Source organism: Bicyclus anynana, chromosome 8 (genome assembly GCF_947172395.1).
Source record: "Bicyclus anynana chromosome 8, ilBicAnyn1.1, whole genome shotgun sequence".
Lineage (NCBI taxonomy): Eukaryota > Metazoa > Arthropoda > Insecta > Lepidoptera > Nymphalidae > Bicyclus > Bicyclus anynana.
The window spans coordinates 16,417,584-16,435,854 of NC_069090.1; the positions used below are offsets into that span (position 1 = coordinate 16,417,584).

At 44.0% G+C, this 18,271-nt stretch overlaps 1 protein-coding gene across 5 annotated transcripts in view; it reads right to left on the reverse strand.

The window, feature by feature from the left end:
* Window positions 1-467: 467 nt before the first annotated feature.
* Window positions 468-18,271, reverse strand: part of LOC112045895 (uncharacterized) — a 159,705-nt gene continuing 141,901 nt past the window's right edge. For 4 of the 5 annotated variants that reach the window (XM_052883159.1, XM_052883160.1, XM_052883157.1 and 1 more), the window contains 15 exons: window positions 11,004-11,351; window positions 10,224-10,684; window positions 9,617-9,919; window positions 9,081-9,335; window positions 7,004-7,354; window positions 6,359-6,719; window positions 5,964-6,102; window positions 5,554-5,652; window positions 4,919-5,120; window positions 4,305-4,408; window positions 2,276-2,444; window positions 1,775-1,968; window positions 1,408-1,596; window positions 958-1,178; window positions 468-721 (listed from right to left, as the gene is read on the reverse strand). In XM_052883159.1, coding sequence (XP_052739119.1) covers window positions 609-721; window positions 958-1,178; window positions 1,408-1,596; window positions 1,775-1,968; window positions 2,276-2,444; window positions 4,305-4,408; window positions 4,919-5,120; window positions 5,554-5,652; window positions 5,964-6,102; window positions 6,359-6,719; window positions 7,004-7,354; window positions 9,081-9,335; window positions 9,617-9,919; window positions 10,224-10,684; window positions 11,004-11,351 — 3,509 coding nt within the window. In that variant the 3' untranslated portion in view covers window positions 468-608. The remainder of the gene's footprint in view (window positions 722-957; window positions 1,179-1,407; window positions 1,597-1,774; window positions 1,969-2,275; window positions 2,445-4,304; window positions 4,409-4,918; window positions 5,121-5,553; window positions 5,653-5,963; window positions 6,103-6,358; window positions 6,720-7,003; window positions 7,355-9,080; window positions 9,336-9,616; window positions 9,920-10,223; window positions 10,685-11,003; window positions 11,352-18,271) is intronic. The other variant, XM_052883158.1, reaches the window with a different exon arrangement.

Here is an 18,271-nt window from a genome sequence, read left to right on the forward strand (position 1 = left end):
CTCGTCAGTCCCTAGATCACCCGCTGAGATCACTTCGCACCGACACTTTCGCTAGACGTCAATTAATTGTAGTCACTTTAGTAAATGTTCATACGTTCGGTTCAATGTTAACTTTTACGTTTTAATGTCTGTGCCACTTTTTTATTAATTATTTTTTTTTTGTATTCGTTGTAACAGCATCGTCCCCTTCGTTCGTATAGAACTCAAAAGCAAATCACTAAAAACGTGTCGTGAACTCAAAACACCTAAAATTGTTAAAAGTATATAATAATTAAAATTTTTGTATAATACGCGGTGAAATCTTATTTCAAACATGTTTTTTCTGTACATTTCACGAATTCGTATTCAGTAGAATCTCCGTATATATCACATGTCACTCTTCCTATTGATAATATATTCCACGATGGAATGTCACTCATTAGGAGTACATTGCAGCTTGCTCTCGACCGAGTCGCAGTGTCACCAGTGGCGTGGGTGTGGTGACGTCACGGCTCGTCTCGTCATCGCGCGGGCGCGGCGTGGCGTATGACGGAGGCGCGCTCCCCCCCGCGCGGGGGGTGCGAGCGCTAGGCGCGGGACGCGGGCGCGGGCGCGGGGCGCACGGGGCGTCAGTCCTCGTCCGACAGCGGCTCGTACTGCGCCGACATGAGCGGCGCGGGCTCGGGCTGCACGGGCGCGGGCAGCGGCGCCGCCGGGCTCGCGCCGCCGGTCACCGTCGGCCCTGTCGGACATTATGCTTTCATTTATTTATTTATAATATATCACACACAGGCTTTATATTACCAATTAAGATTTATTACATTATACAAAACTATACTTGCACTTTCTTTTTTCATACATATTAGACTTATACATTGTGATCGCAAATCCTAGCGTGATTAAGAATGTAAATCGTAACATGATTATGATCGCAAGTAGTAACATGATTACGATCGCAATTCATAATAAAATGCTCACCGTCGGTGGCGGGCGTGGACACGTTGAGCGCGGAGTACGGGTAGGCGTAGGAGGTGGGCGGGTGGAAGGGCGGCTTGCTGCGCTCCTCGTCGCTGCGCATCACCTCCACGATGCGCGTCGTGACGTAGTCGTACGCCGTGAGCACGCTGCCGCCGCCCACGTGCGCCGCGCTGTACCGCCGCGCGCCGCCGCTGCCGCCGCCGCCGCCGCCGCCGCCGCGACTGCACGGACGACAACACTCAGTTACATATATTATATATTTATAAATCTAAATAAGTGTAATTAAATTAACCTATTTATTATTCTTTTCATGTTTCTATTCGAGTATTTATGTTTAGATAGCTCTTGTGTTAATTGCTACTTGGACTCGCTACGTGCCAAGTCTTTGCGTATTGCTTACACGGTGTACAATTAACGACTTTCGAATCTGCTACAACACTGTGAGCTCACCCCGTGTGGTGGTTGTCGGGCGGCGACACGGGCTCGAGGTAGGGCGCGTGCTTCGGCGCGTCGCGGCGCCACTCGTCGCCCCCCGCGCCGCCCGCGCCGCCGCCCCCCGCGCCGCCCGCCGCGCCGCTCGCCGCGCCGCTCGTCGCGCCCGCCGCGTACGTGTCCGCACTCGACACCGCAAAGCGATTGCTGCAATAAGTAACATCGAATCAAAAAATGTTCAAGATAATCTTACTTGTAAAATTATTCAATTATCGTCAATCGTCATTCTGCGATGTGGTGCTATGGAATGACTAACCCATGACATAGTTTTACCAAAATGACAAACAAAGTGGTGTAGCCTCCGGCGGTGAGGAGCAGGACTCACTTGTGGTGCAGCAGCGAGTTGGTGTTGGGGCTGCTGAAGTCGCGCACGATGATGTTGGAGGCGAGGTCGCCCAGCTTCATGCTGGTGGTGTGCTGCGGCGCCGGCTCCGCCTCCGCCTCCCGCTCGCGGTGCTGGTGCTCCAGCAGCAGACGCTCCGACTGCGGCAGCACGCCGTCGCTCTCGCGGATGATCTTCTGAAGCCAATGACACATGAACATAAATAAACGATTCCCGACTTCATTGTGATCACTATATCAAACGGAAACTATGTATCACAAATGTTTGAACAATCACAGATGCACTTTGACAGTAATCCTGGGACACTCCGCACACGACTCCACCTGGGCCTCGCGATTCACCATCAAGCAATCTATTCATTGGACCAACGAGACAGTTCATTCTTGATCTCTAATAAATTAGAGCTGTTTCTAACAAAGCTTGCCATTTTGTACAAAAGGCAGTAAATGCTACTGGTGTAAGTAATGGATGTGATGTACCCACCGAAGGGTACCTCTGGTTGCTGGTCTGGCTGATCTTCTGCGTGATGATGGCGTTGATGAGCGAGGCGGCGAACAGCTCGGCGCCCGTGGCCGCGCCCACGCCCGCCGCCGACACCGTGGCCACACCCGCGCCCGCGCCCGCCGCGCTGGCCACGCTCACCGACGTGCGTCTGTGGGCGACATGATCATCATATACACATTATCTAGTCCTGAAGGGACGTCTGCAAACATCACGTCAGTACCCAGCAGAGCAAAGACGTTCTAATAATAATAATAATAATAATAATAATTTATTTATTCATCAGAAAACAGGTTTACAAAGATTACTTAAATATAATAAGACCCTGATACTCTCTACCATAATAATTTGGTGTATGAAAAATTTAAATAGACTATGTATAATCCTAATTTAAAAGCAAACAAATAAAAAAGAAAACATATATAATAGCTTATACAATTTAACATTTTAAGATTCAATGATTATGACAAATGTAACTCAAAACTACTGTGACAGATAAAATAAAATAATAGTCATAATATATACTGTCAAAATTATTAAACCTTGTTAAATTTAGTGCAAAGTCAAGTAATTATTACCAGTGAAATGTTAAAATGTCAATTAAAATTATGTCAAACACACATGTCAATTAAAATTATGTCAAAATATTTATCATACGTCAAAAAAAAAAAAAAAAGAATATCATTAAAATTTGTAATTTAAATACTCATTTAAGTTATAGAAACATTTATCCATAAGCATTTTAGAAACCTTACTCTTGAAACTATTTACATTGTCAATCTTATAGATATCTGGTAGTTTGTTATATATTGAAATTGCACTACAATGTACACTCTTAGCGAACATGTCAAGCCTTTTTGGTGGCATTATTAGCTTATCTTTTCTTCTTCGCCTGACATCACTTAACTCATTGTAACTTTTAAAATATTTAGGATATCTTTTAACTAGTAATAATATTTCTAATATATACAAACAAGGCAGAGGGAGAACATTGAACCTTTTAAACAAAGGTCTACATGAGTCAAGCGTGTGCAAGCCACATAAGGCCCTCAAACAAGCCTTTTGCTTAACGAACACAGTGTTTATAAGTACGGAGTTTCCCCATAAGATGATTCCATACCTTAGCAGTGAAGAAACATATCCATTATATGCCAACAAAGCTGTTTTGTAACTGTTGGTTTGATATAATCTTCTAAGAACAAATACAAATCTATCCAACTTGGCGCATAATTGTACGATGTGGGATTTCCAATTGCAATATTTATCAGTTATTATCCCCAAGAAAGTTGTAGTTTCTACTTCATTTATAGACGACCCTTTATAACTAATTTTGAAATTTGAGGATATGTTGTTATATGGCATTCTATCTGCCTATAGTTTGCCGTTTAAATAGAACAAAGCTTAACACATTCGCTACGAGATCAATTAACCTCCTACGTCTAGCGTCTTCAAGAGTTACAAAATCTATGGACCTCGTAACGATAAGGTTCTAGTATGAGGTCGAAAAACCTCGTACCGCACCAGAGAAAGTACAGAAAAATCAGTGCAGCGCAGCGAACGTGTTAAACCTCAAACTCCCGAAAAAACAATTGCGATAAAAACACCGCTCAGATTTGGATTGACTCATATAATTTAATATAAACAATATTAATTTCGCATAGTAGATGGAATAAGGGTCCGAAAATATCGATATTAATTAATAAAAGGATTTCTTATAAAATTTAATTTAAAAATATGTATTTTTTAAAATTTTTCAAACATCAAAAAAACATATTTAAAAATTAAAATTTTCATGTCACATCTCAAAAAAATATTTAAAAAAAAAATTCAATCTAGTAGAACGATAATGACATATTTAAGACCATTTAAAAAAAAGTAAAATAACCTATTCTTTAGCCTTCGAGCTACTATAGATACACATACACATATAAACGCTTACTACACACACATACACAGTACACTGTGTATATGTGTGTAACACATCTGTATTCATATGCATAGTCACACGTACCCGTCTTTCCTGTCGAGCGCGTGTAAGGGTCGCTTGCCCGCGCCGTAGGCTGCATTCGCCGCGCTCGCGTTGGCCGCGCGCCGCTCGTCCGCGCTCAACATGTTCTGAAACAGCAAAGTTATTGTCTTGTAGTTAACCGCTCTGCCCAGCGCACTCCCACCATAAATGGTCGTGTAGTTATATAAAACTTATATCTCAACATATCCATTAAAAGCAAATGATATAAAGGGCCATTATGTTCAAAATTAAATAGTTTTCATGAATATTGGAATATTGTGCTTATTTAGATAAGGATTAATATCAAGCTTATAAAAACACCTACGCAAATAAATTCGCATTATTTTAGATTACATAAAAAGAATGAAGTACTTAAACAAAATAAAAATATCTTTATTTGCAAAAAAATACTTAAAAAAATAGTCGATTGCCTAAGGTCTTCACATTAGGTGACCTGTAACGTGGAGAACAATAAAAGAAATACATATTATGCTGTCGCGGACTTTTTATTTTTTGCGTAACTTTAACCATTTACGCAGCGCACGCAACGGAAGCTCACAAACAACGCGAGGAAAACCGGGAGGGTCGCTAGTATTTCATAAAATGAAAATAATTACCTGTGAATGTGTAGGTATTAGATGGCGATCTATCAGCAGCTGCTGCTGTTGCGAATGTTGGTGCTGCTGGTGCGTCTGGTGCTGCTGGTGTTGCTGGTGCTGCTGATGTTGCTGATGCTGCTGGTGCGGCTGGTGCTGCGGGTGCGACTGGTGCTGCTCTATCACGTAGTGCCGCTCTTGCATCGGCACCATTCGTTCTCGACTGCGATAACATCACTTTCATTGTACTCACATAACAACGATTTTTACAACTTTAAGGTTCGGATTTGTCACTTTTTTACTTTATGTCAAAGACAATATTTCTGAATAAAATGAAAAGCTATCACACACTTATGAATAGATTGTGAAACCGGCCCTAAATCTAGACTTTTGCTCAGCGAGTCGATAGTTAAAGAATTACATAATCTATACTATTATAAAGCTGAAGAGTTTGTTAGTTTGATTGAACGCGCTAATCTCAAGAACTACTGGTCCGATTAGAAAAATTCTTTCAGTGTCAGATAGCCCATTTATAGAGGAAGGCTATCGGCTATATATTTTATCTCCGTATTCCTACTGGAACGGGAACCACGCAGATGACACCGCGCAGCGTCAGCTAGTTACTCAATAAAATCAAATCAAATATAATATCACACCTGTCTCTGACATCCCGCTGCTGCGGCTGCGGCGCGCGCCGCTCCGTCTGCTGGTACTGCGGGTGGTACTTCTGAGACATGCTGAACTCGCGCGAGCCTCTGCGTAAACACATATGTTGGTCAAGGACAACTCATTTGCGTTTGATGAATTTGAGTCCGGAGCGAATGATTCTATAACTGAAGAGAGTAGCAAGGGATTCTTATTTTAAATCCTGAGCGTAATAGAGGATTCATTGTGTGACTCATGCACATTTACACGCTTTCTTGTCGTGTGTCCTTTTAACTTTCGTTTTGAAGACTATAAGTTTGGGATAGGCTTTAATATAGATATCGCTTCTAGTTGGTTTGTAGTAGACTTGTTTTAGACAACTGAACAATTGTACCCGCCAACTTCACCAGCGCGAACATACCTGATGTCGTGGTGCATGTGCTGCGCGTGGTGCAGCGGCGACGCGGACGGCGGCTCGGGCGCGGGCTCGTCGCGCCGCGGCACGGGCAGTGCAGGCGCCACCGAAGCCGCGTTCACTAGTTGCGCGAACGCCTCGTGACCTGCGGAATGATAGATCTCAATATATCTTTCTCTACTATCAATGAGACACCTGACGACTGTAAGATTCACTATAATCCCTAAGACAGTTCGTTAATGATAAGGACTTCAGAATTAGAATCCTTTTCTATGATTCAGTTCAAAGTGTAGCGAAGGATTCTAAATGAAAATCTTAAGTTTTTCTAATTTAAAATACAAGAGCACTTTGTTTGGAGTCACTAACGAAAATTTCAATTTTGCGAATGTTACGTAACTTACCGGGTGGAGGTTGGACGTGCGAGTAGGTGTGCGTGTGTTTCTGTATCACGGACACCGTGTCGCGGTCCCTTCTGATCGGCTGGTGCTGGTGTTGCAACTGCTGCTGATGCTGCTGCTGTTGGTGCTGTTGCTGTTGGTGGTGTTGCTGCTGATGCTGCTGCTGTTGCTGGTGTTGCTGCTGCTGATGCTGTTGCTGTTGGTGCTGCTGCTGCTGCTGATGTTGCTGCTGTTGGTGGTGGTGCGAGGGCTCCCGCTCCCGCCTCACCACACCGTGCATCTGTTGCGAGGTGATGTAGTCTGTGAGCATGATCTGCCGCCTCTCGAGCCCGTACGTGCCGCGCGATGCCGCTGTTGCTGTCGCCTGGAACAATTCCTTGGGTTATAGATTGCAGAGTTAAAGTAAAATTGTATATTATATAAAAATACAGTTATTTATTCAACATATATAACTAGAATCTTCGAGTGTAAAAATCCAGGTTCAAGTAATATATATATCTTATGATTTAGGCAAAGATTTCATCCAGGGAAGACTAGAAGATGGAGCACTGATACCATATTTTAGTTCACAAGGTTTTCGTGGTTGTATGAGACGTAAGCCACTGATACTCGTACTTGATAAGAATATGCAAGTTATTTGACGCTCACATTTTGAAAGGAGGAAGGTGACTGCGGGCGCGGCTGGCTGCCCGCGCCCGCGTACGCGTAGGCGCCGCCCGGGCTGCGCCGCCGGTACTCCAGGTTGCGCTTCTCCGGCAGGTGGTGCGGCGCGTGCACCGGCGTGCCGGCCGTGATGGAGCCGCCCTTGGGGTCCGACGGCGCCCGCTGCGGCTCGTAGCGCGCCTCCACGGGCGTGCCCAGCGTGATGGAGCCCTTAGGGTTGGCCGCCAGCTTGAGCGACGGGCGCGGGGACGCCACGGGCTTGGGCTTGGAGTTGTACTGTGTAGGCGACTGGCGCTCGGCCGCGCGATACGCCGCGTACTCCGCGTTGCGGTGTTGCTGCAACAGACGAGGGCGCTGTGCTCATTTGCGACCGGGAACCTCAGACCGATTATTGTATAGGACCTGCCTCGCTAGACGTTACTTTTCTGTCAAAGTATATGATCAACGATCTAATGCGATTATAGAAACTGTCTCTATAGTATCGATGTTAAATAGTTGTAATCGTGTTCGTCGGTTAAAGAGCTCCGTAAAAATACCTTTGATTGTGTAATTGAATTGTCAAAAAACTTCTAGTTTAGTATAAAATATTATATATATATAGTTTAGTATAGTATACTAGCGGACGCCCGCGACTTCGTCCGCGTAAATTTCGATATCAACTTTACTACTACCCCTACCCTACCCTACCCCTACCCTACCACTACCCCAACCCTACCCCTACCCTTTCCAACCCCTACCTCTACCCTACCCCTACCCCTACCCCCACCCTACCCCTACCCTACCCCCATCCTACCCCTACCCTCCTCGTACCCTATCCCTTTCCTACCCCTATCCCACCCGTACCCCTATCTCACGCCTATCCTACCCCTACCCTACCACTTAACTATCCTACCCGTACCTCTACCCCACCACTACCCTACCTCTACCCCTACCCTACCACTACCCTAAACCCGGCCCTAAACCTACTCTACCCCTACACTACCCCTACGCTTCCCTACCCGTACCCTACCCTACCCTGTAACTTCTCTATCTTACTCCTACCCTTAGCAAAATCGGTCCAGTCCTTCGAGAGAGGTGGTATGACCAAGAGAAATAGAGACTTCTGTGCTAATAATATAAAGAGGTAAAGTTCGTGTGGTTGTAGGAGGTAATCTCTGGATCTACTGGACCGATTTGGAAAATTGTTTTACCAATAGAAAGCTACGTTATTTGCGAGTGTCATAGGCTATGTTTGATCCTCATATTCACACGGGAACGGGAACTACGTAAATGAAAGCGCCGGGCGTCATATAGCGGAATTTCTGCGTCTTTTAGAAATTTTGTATTATCTCCGAAACTATTTAAGTAATTAACATACTGTAAAGGGCAAATCTTATCTCCGTAATATCCTTGTGATTATTAAATAATTTATTTTAATAAGGATTAAAGTTTAGTTGTATAAATAATGACGTAAATCTAAGTATATAAAATTAATAATTTTTAAAACACAAAAGGTACTATATTTGCTAATATATAGAAGATAGATATATGGTGTCGCGGACTTTTTTGTAGAACTTTTAAAGATACATAAAGTCTCCATACATTAATTTCAATTTCACACAATAGTTAAGGCAGCGCATGCGAATAAGTCTGTTTAAGAGGATTTTCAGTCCGACCTGTATGATAAAAACTGTGATAACTCGGCTAATATATATGATACCAATATAAAATATAGCCTATAGCACTCCCCGATAATGTAGCATTCTACTGGTGAAAGAATTTTTAAAATCGGACCAGTAGTTCCGAAGATTACCCAATTTAAAAAATGTGACAAACTTACAAACTTTACCTCTTTATAATATTAGTATAGATATACCAAATCTATCTCGTTATAATCTCGTTTTCTTCAGAAAATGACTGACAATTTTGTTCGTGGCTATGAGTGCGATACAGGTCCTTCTATAATTGGTCTGAGCCGGGAACTGATGCTTTGGGAGTTAAGATAAAAATTATTTCTGGAGCTACTATGCAAAACTATTGGCAAACGAGTTTTGTTAAATTTAGACGAGACGTGAGCACTCACAGGCTTGGGCAGGTCGTGGCGCGGCCGCTTCTCGCTGAGGTCGAGCGGGTCGGCGGGCGCGTGCGGCGCGTGCGGGTGCGCGTGCGGCAGCAGGTGCGGCGCGCGCGGCTCGATGTGCAGCAGCATGACGTCCTTGCCGTCGGGCGGCAGCGGCGTGATGGTGGCGCCCCGGTGCGGCGAGCGCGGCGAGTGCGGCGAGCTGGCGTGCCCCGCGCCGCTCACCACCGTCAGCGTCGCGAGCGGCTCGTGCGACACCTGCACACGCACTGCGCGGTCAGCATACGGCACTCGATCGGCTTTCATTATGCCGTAGGGAAGGTATGAGTATCCATACACAATACACAAGTCAATTTTGAAATAAATGTTTTTTGTCTCTATTTCTTTAATTATATAACGTAAATAATATGTCATGAGATGCGCGTAATGTGAGGTTCCTCACTGTCGAGCGGAATCTGATCTGATCACCAGGGCTAAGATTTTTACTAAATTTGTAATAGTTTGTGGATATTTTGTACTTAGTATGAAACCGCCCTCACCTTAGCCGGCTGCGCGTGCGGGTGGCTGACGGGCTGCGGCGCGGAGTGCGGCGGCACGGGGCGCGAGTTGCGCATGAGGCTCACTTCGATCATGTTCAGCACCACGTCGCGCACCGTGAGCGGCGTGCCGCCCACGGCGCTCACGCTGCCCACCGTGCTCATGCCGCCCATGCCGCCCACGGAGCCCACCGCGCCCACTGCGCCCGTCGCGCCCACCGCCGACACGGACAGCGCGGGGTTGGAGCTGGTGGCGCCCGCCACCGCCGACACCGCGGGCGCGGGCGCGGGCGCCGGCGCGACGCTCTGCACCAGAGAAAGTGTGCTTTAGACCACACGACTGAAGTGAAACTTCTTTCAAAAATAAAAAAACAAAGCGGCATCTATGCGCCTGTGGCAGAACTGCATCGCTATCTTCTGATATATTAAAATATCAAACACTGTTTCATTACGCCTGTAGATGGCGGCACTCATCGCCTTAACACAATTTTCGTAACGCATTCACCAACACACTCCACAAGCCAAGAGATTGTCAAGTAAGTAAATATACTAGGTCGATGGGACGGAATGCCGTGCAGGTATCTCACCTGTGTCTAGTGTGATGGCTCACCTTGGCGCTGGGCGCGTCGTTCTCCTCGTCGGCGGTCTCGGTGGCGGAGGAGTCGTACTCGTCGCGGCGGTGGCGGCGCGGCGCCACGGCGTCGGTGCGCGGGCCCGGCAGCGGCGGCGGGCGCGGCGAGTCGGCGCTGGCCGTGTCCGTGTCGCCCGAGCTGAGCAGGCTGTCGTCCGTGTCGCTGGCGCGCGCCGCCGGCTGGCGCTCGCTCAGCAGCGCCTCCAGCTGCAGCTTGCGCCGGTACGTGAAATAGAAGGCCTTGAGGCTGGCCGGCGCGCGCCCGCTCGCCGCCGCCATGCGCTCCCACGCCGTGCCGTGCTCGCGCAGCAGCGCGCGGAAGCCGGCCGCCTCCTCCTCGCTGGGCTCGGGCGCGGCGCCGCCCGACCCGACCGTGTCCAGCCGACGGGTGATCCGCTTGAAGCACGTCAGGCAGCACTTGCTGAGATCGCTCGGGATTTCTGTGGAAGAGGATGACATACGGTGAGAATGTGTGATTCGAGTGTACGTATCGATTCAGGAATTGAATTGCATCACAGATTCGGACCGGGATTCTCATCATTGTCGCATCAGATGCACTCATAGTGCTCAAGCATTTCAACACAATGGCATATTTTATCTCAACATGAGTTCAGCTCCATTGGGAGGACACCATATTATTATTAGTTTACGAATAACAACGACCCAGTCCACGAGTGACACGTACATTAGCGAGACTCGCCCGAAGCCCCTCGCCCTGTCACAGGAGCGAGGAGCCGATCACAAACAACAACAACTTACGGAATTCGTCCATGAGGGGCCTCTTCATGTCCACGGGCAGGTCGTGCCAGCGCGGCGGCAGGTGGCGCAGCCGCTTGGCGCGCGGGCCGGCGCACGACGGCACGGTGCAGCGACTTCTTCGCGCGCGAACGAATCTGCAGTGGCACGCTTCACATACCCGCGCGCCGGCCGCGGCGGGGTCGAGGCCGTATTGCGCGGCGCGCGAGGGCGCCACGGCGCGCGAGGCGCCGGCGGCCGCGCACACCGCGCACGCGCCCACGGCCGTCACGGGCGCGCCCACGGACACGGGCGTGCTGGGCGCGCTCGGCAGAGCTATCGAAGACGGGGTGCTCGTTCGTTCCGTCATCGCTGTGGACAAACACATGTTCTAGAGTATTGGAAAGTTACGGTGAATGTCGTCATTTTCGTTATTAGCTTATTATTGATGACCCCACAGGACCTGGCCCGCCGGGAACAGCAGTTAGAGTTAATAGACTTAGGACGATAACTGTTTTATTTTTTTGACTCAGCATCTGATGCGTTTGCGTAATGTCGGATGCATATCAGATGATGATGCATGCCAGCGTGGTAGACTATTAGCTTAAACTCTCTCATCTTCTATATGAGCTGTTAATGATGATGATGATGATTTCTATGAATAAATTTGACCTTCTAAAGATGATTAGGTCATCTAACATCATATCATAGGTAAGTCATAACAAATACTTCCCCGCGAACCATCGACAGCACCATTTGAGAGCGTAAATAACTTAATCCGGCAATACAATTAGGTTTCCGAAACCAAATTGCGCTAAACAATTAAACATTTAACGCGAAATCAGAGCGAGATAATGCCGGCGTCGGGCATCAGACGGCCGTGCAATATTCACGGGCCCAGGGCCCAGAGCGGGCACATTTGCACGGAGCGGATCAGCGGGGGGCGGAGGGGGGGCGAATAATCCCCGTATGCATTATTAAACGAATTGTGCAAACTACCAGCTGTTACCTATCACCGTATTACACTAAACGATGATCGTATCAAAGGACATTACGCACAAATTCTATTGATTAATCTCAAATTTTCAATAGCGATGAATTGAACTAAATACCCTCAGGACGAAGTAACCGTTATCCTTCATTAAGCGTCTGGTGCAGCACTAATTGACGGCGCTTTTGCGCACTTGCGTACAAAAATATGTCACTGCATAAAATTATACCCACAACTGTGCTGGTGACCGTAACCTTGATAACCGCGGAACCTTTGGGTTTTGATTCCTTCGAATGAAAACTATTTAGGAATACTACATTGTACAGGAAAAAAATTGCTAATCTTTACGAATACCAGGCAAATCGTACTAAACACTATTTTGTTTGCTCTGTGTTTTTCTATAATCTTCTTTAGTATAATAGAGATTAGCTATATTAAATATTACTTCACAATCTTGAAAACGAAATAAAACTTACTCATAATATTTATTACTTAACATTTCATGTATACCTAACTCCGAAAACTTAATTTTAACACCACATAGGTGAATTCAGTTAACCAGCAGCAGAATTATGCAACAAACTAATACAGTAGTTAAATTCCTAGTTCGTACGAATAATTTCACCTCTGGGACTGCAGTTTCCAAAACTACCGTCAGCTACATTGTTCTATTGGCGCAGTTTAACAGTCCGTTTAACGTTTCACGGACAAGTTACTCGCTCCAGTGTTGATATAGCAGTACCTACTCGTACTTCACTTCTATCTACACTTACCAATGTTACAAAACGCATTATTTTGTATTAAAATTATTTATTAATTAATAATTTTAATATACCTTTAATTTTACCAAGATATATTTTCAGTTTTCAAGTACGAATATATTAATAGAGTTTTTAAAGTATAAAAAATGGAATAAATAAATTAACAGACTTCAAAAATATAAAACGTACGTTCAGACAAAACCAAACAGTAAAAAATAACACAATATTTTGTTATCAGTTTGATGTCGAAAGTAAGCTGAAAGTATATGGGTTTTATGTAACCACTAATTTTAACTGACAACAATTTAGAATAAAGAAAATCCAAGTATTTCACTCAAAAGTTCTCTCGTTTCACTCAAACCCAACAACGAGATAATTATCTCGTAGAATAAAAGACATATTAGTTCATTATTGTCGATCAATTCTACCCGAATGGAAGTAAACGTCATCTTTCGTTGCGATGGGAAAACGATATCTTCGATGGCATGCCGTTCCACGAAACTTCATTTTGTCTCGCAAGAAATATGTAGTAGATATCCGAGATATCTGACGTATCTTAGGCCAACGGGACCTGACAATCCAAAGCCACATAACCGTACCACTGGACGAGGCCTTATCATGATACATACTATAAAATTATACCTGTATCTAAACTAAATCACAGATTAAAATCTATCAATTAAATCGGGGAGGGATTTAAAACGAGCGGCCGCAGCGAAATCGAAGCGCGGTTCGCCCAATTAATCTCCCAATTACAGATATTTGCACGAGCGCTAATTGGATAGACTGCTCTGTTTGCCCAAAGTCGGTGTTTCCACGCTCCTCGGTTACTCCATGGTTATATTATTATAGTTATACACGCGGTTTTATTCGCCTAGTTCCTATACCTGTGGCACAGTATCTTTTCTCTGCCTGTGGGATTATATAAAAGCAAAAGGTCACTCATCACAAATCTTAAACACCGCCTAACGTAACAAGTTGGGCATGTAAGTAATTTATAGTTAGTAGACGTCCGCTATAGCCGCCGTAGAACTCTGCCTCCGATTCCGGAGGGAGTGGATTCGAATCTGGTCAGGGGCATGCACCTTCAACTTTTCAGTTGTGTGGATTTTAAGAAATTAAATATCACGTGTCTCAAACGGTGAAGGAAAAACATCGTGAGGAAACCTGCACACCTGAGAATTTTCTTAATTCTCTGCGTGTGTGAAGTCTGCAAATCCGCATTGAGCCAGCGTGGTTTTTTTTTTTTTTTTCTGATTGTGTAAGTGCCGTAGGCTCCTTATGGGACCTCAGCGGCGTCACCGGGGGGTTTGGGCGAGCGCAGAAGCATCGCCTGATGGGGCCCGAAGGCAGAAGAAAGTAGTGGGCGGAACGACTCTCTAAGGGCGTCTCCTCTGAGACTCGGGCCTCGACTTAGAGGGCCGTTCGGGAAGGGTGTTTTGGCCTGAGTGTATCAGTCCGGGCGCCCCCGAGATCGTGAGTTAAAAAGCCCACGTCTGGGTGACGTCAGATATCGGGGACCTCGTCTTCGCCGGCGAAGACGCTGTGTAGCTTGTGTTTTTGTTGCCTGGGAAGCATTGTCGTTCGTTATGTCATCGTCAGGATCGTAAAGGACGTTTTTTGGGCGTCTAGATCTACAATCAGCGTTGATATCGGGGATGTAGCTGCAAGCCTCAACCACTAGTTGGTTGGGGTGGGTGGCGGCTCTCTCAAAATAAGTTTTCGAGAGCTGTTTCATATATTGGGCTATTGTGGGGAGATCTAGGTCTCTATGTAGGTCGTTATTGCGCACAAACCACGGAGCGCCCGTGGCCTGACGCATAAATCGGTTCTGAAGGACCTGAAGGGGTTTTAGGGTCGCCTTTGGGCGATGGGCAAACACTACACTAGCGTAGGTCATTATTGGACGGATGCAGGTCTTATAGAGAGTGACCTTAGAGCGGAGGGATAATTTGCTTTTAGCACATATCATAGGATAGAGACGACTCATCACATAAGCAGCTCTTTTTCTGGCTTTCTGTTGCGTCTGTCTGTGGCGTGGTGGACTATTGGCCTAGCCCCTCTCATTCTGAGAGGAGACTCGAGCTCAGCAGAGAGCCGAATATGATCTCTATAAGCAGAGAAAAGACCTCCCTAAGTCTGCCTGTTCACTCCGTATAGAGACAAATGGTAATTTTTTAATTTTTTTGATGTCGATTTCCAATTATCCTCGTAAAACCTAAATTCCAATAAATTAATAAATCGCCTCAGCCAAAATACACATCATAATGGAATTATAAATGATAGGGAGGCGTATAAAAACAAGAGTAGAAGCATTTTGTGTTCAGTCAATTAATTTCCTAATTAGTGAAATTTGCACAGACACTAATTGCTAGCCGGGAGCTGGCGCTCGCTGGGCCGCGCTGAGATTTGTTCTGTGTAATTACATTCAGCATAATTCTGCGGTAATTAGGAGAGTTGAACTTTAGTACAGGACGTTGGAACTTTGAAAGTATGGATACCGTAAACCTAAATTTTAGTAATAAGGTAAATAAGGTAACAATAATAAGGTAAAGCGTGAATAACATCGATTCTTGTGGTTTTCATTATCTAAAATATATATTTTTTACGGGTAACCTAACTTGATGAAACAGATAATCATGGCCGATAGTGTTTTGGCTCGTATTGTCAAAAAAATATTTAAAAATTAAAATTCTTATGTATTCAAGTCTCAAAAAAATATAATATTTTTTTTCAATCTAGTAGGACGATAATGAACAATAATTTAAGACCCGTTAAAACATATCAAGTAGCCTATTGCAATACCTGTATATTATCAACTTTATTAAAATGTACAATATGAATATCAACATCTTTGTAGAATTTAAACTATAATGATTATTAAGGAGCATTCATAGTAACTGGCATACTCCGACGTAGTATGTATGTATGTATCACGTGAGTTTTTAATTTTTTATATAAAGCTAGTTTTTTTCTCAAAATCCCTCAACTTAAACAATATCTCATTGGTTGATATTTGCGCACCGCTAATTGGATCGCACTGGTGTTTGCTCGCCGTGATTAAACTCGCTTAATTTGGACTTCATTGCGGGCTGGGCGGATACGCCCACTGGCATAGCGATTTCGTATGAATTCGATGAAGTTTATTTTTTAATATTTGCTATAAAAAGTTTTTAAAAATATGACTGCAACTACCGTGCAACTACTTTTAAACACTCAGTCGTAATAGTGGGATCGACTTTACACCAGCGGGCGGGAACCCATAACCTTTCGGCGTCGAGTCCGGCATCTTTACCGTGAAGACTTTATAGTAAGGATAAAAACGATTTATAGTCGAAAAGTTAATGAAACAAAAAAGTTATTGATAACAAATACTTTGCTACACGTTCTACAATGCGCTGTCCTGCAATGTAAGGTTGACAGAACACTTTTTCAAATTAACCCGTTACCTAGACTAGATCACTTAACATCAGGTGATATCACTCCAAAAAGTAACATGAAAATAAAATATAAAAGATTTCATAGGCGTCCGCTTTCAAATGATAAACCTGCGGGTAGACTGAACAAACACAGTTAAAAAAAAAGAAATCACCGAAAATATTTTTCGCAGTGCAATATCAACGTATATCTGTTGATGTTTCCACTCAGTCGGTCGGGGATTTGTGTCCTGCGTGTCGCATGTTTGCCGCCGTGACGCCGAGCGTGACATTTTAACGAGCCGCGGGCGGATCTGTACACACTCTGTACACACAGTGTACACATAATGTACACACGCTGTACACAGTTGATATACACCAGTGATACCCAAAGTTGGCTGGCTGGGGTCGACAACGATATACGAAGGAAGAACGATATATGTGCATCAGAAAAATATATTAGGATCCCGTGAAAAGTAACCAAACCGAAGTCAATAACAACAAAAACAAATTACTTCATTCATTTATGCTAAACGATTATGATGTTAATTGGTAAACCGTCGCTTATAAAAGAGCATAAAAATTTAAACTTTAATCTCTCAGCATGTCCTGCGAAGCTAGCAAGACATGCTGGGAGATTAAATCCTCAATTACTCACTACTATTCTATATCATCAAATAATTATTAACTAACTATTTTCTTAATTATTTGTTAAATAAAAAAATTAGGTCAGTCGTATTTGATTATTATCAATAAAAAAAATAACTTACACTTTTAACGTTTTTTTTTTGGACTATATATTTAGCATTTTTGCACTACATATTATACATATCTTACCTAGATATAGTTATCGTTCAAACCACTTTTTCAATATTCAAGCTAAGCAGGGGGTGATACTAAAAATCAAAAAATCATAACAAATAGTCAAAGTTTGAGAATCTCTGGCACACACAGTACACACGACAAACACGGGGGAGACATCTCGCAGATTACACGTTCAACAGTCGGTCGGGTTTGCCGTTTAGTGTTTACTTTGTCTCTGATATCGTCATTATTCATTCAATTTATTCATTTATTCTTTATTTTAAAAAAAACTAGTATGAGATAGTAAAACTTATTCATTTTTGTACATTTATCATTATCAAATACCTCCTATAGTGCTGATCTGTTCCTCAGATTGCCTTTCAGGGATCGCGACTAGTTGATATGGCCCACCTTATTTATACTTTTACCCTTCCCTTTAATGTAAAATTTCAGAAAATCCTATCTCAGTGAATGAGTCAGTAACTCTGTATGACATGAAGGAAACTACTACAACAAGGAAAAGTGATCGGTAGTACGTAGACGCAAGCTCCGCAGCGCTCTGCAACAGTCCGCAACGGTCCGGGACCCTCCGAATCATATTTTACCTAATACATCTTATGTCACATCAGTGATGTCCCAAAATAATAATAATAATAAATATTTAATGTTAGGCTTCCCAGTACACAAAGAATCAACTTGACAAGCTCACAGATACTGTAATTGGACATAAAAAGTGAAAGAAGACCTGCCTCAGGGAAATAATAGCGATGAATAATAAAAAGCGTCGGGCGATGAGGAATTCTTGGTTTTTTACGACAATTTGTGTCTTGACTGAGCCACTATTATATCTGCCGCAAAGATTTAAAATAACTTTCTTTCTAAATCTTTCTCATTGTAACACCAAAAACAATAATTTTCAGGTCTGACATTTTGGTAAGCCCTTGGCTAGTTACCATCCTTATGTCTTCTTCAGAGTGGTTTTGGGACATCTTTCTTCTCTCCCAAGACTTCTCTAGTCTTGGACCTTGACTGACCTTGAAATCCCATCTGTTCTAACATACTTCTATGTTAGAACAGATGGGATTTGTGGGTCGAGTTATATCAGCCCTGATTTTCCCTTGATCGTGGTTGACACATTCGTATAACGCAAACAATCTGGGTTATAAACACGAAATGTAACATTTCAATATTTGTTAACCCTCCATCTAATTAACGTACCGAGTACTATTTGAAAATTGATTCTTACGGAATGAACTCAAAAATATAAATAAAACCCATATCCAAATAGGTTTATCAGCCAACACGTGACGGGCATCAAAT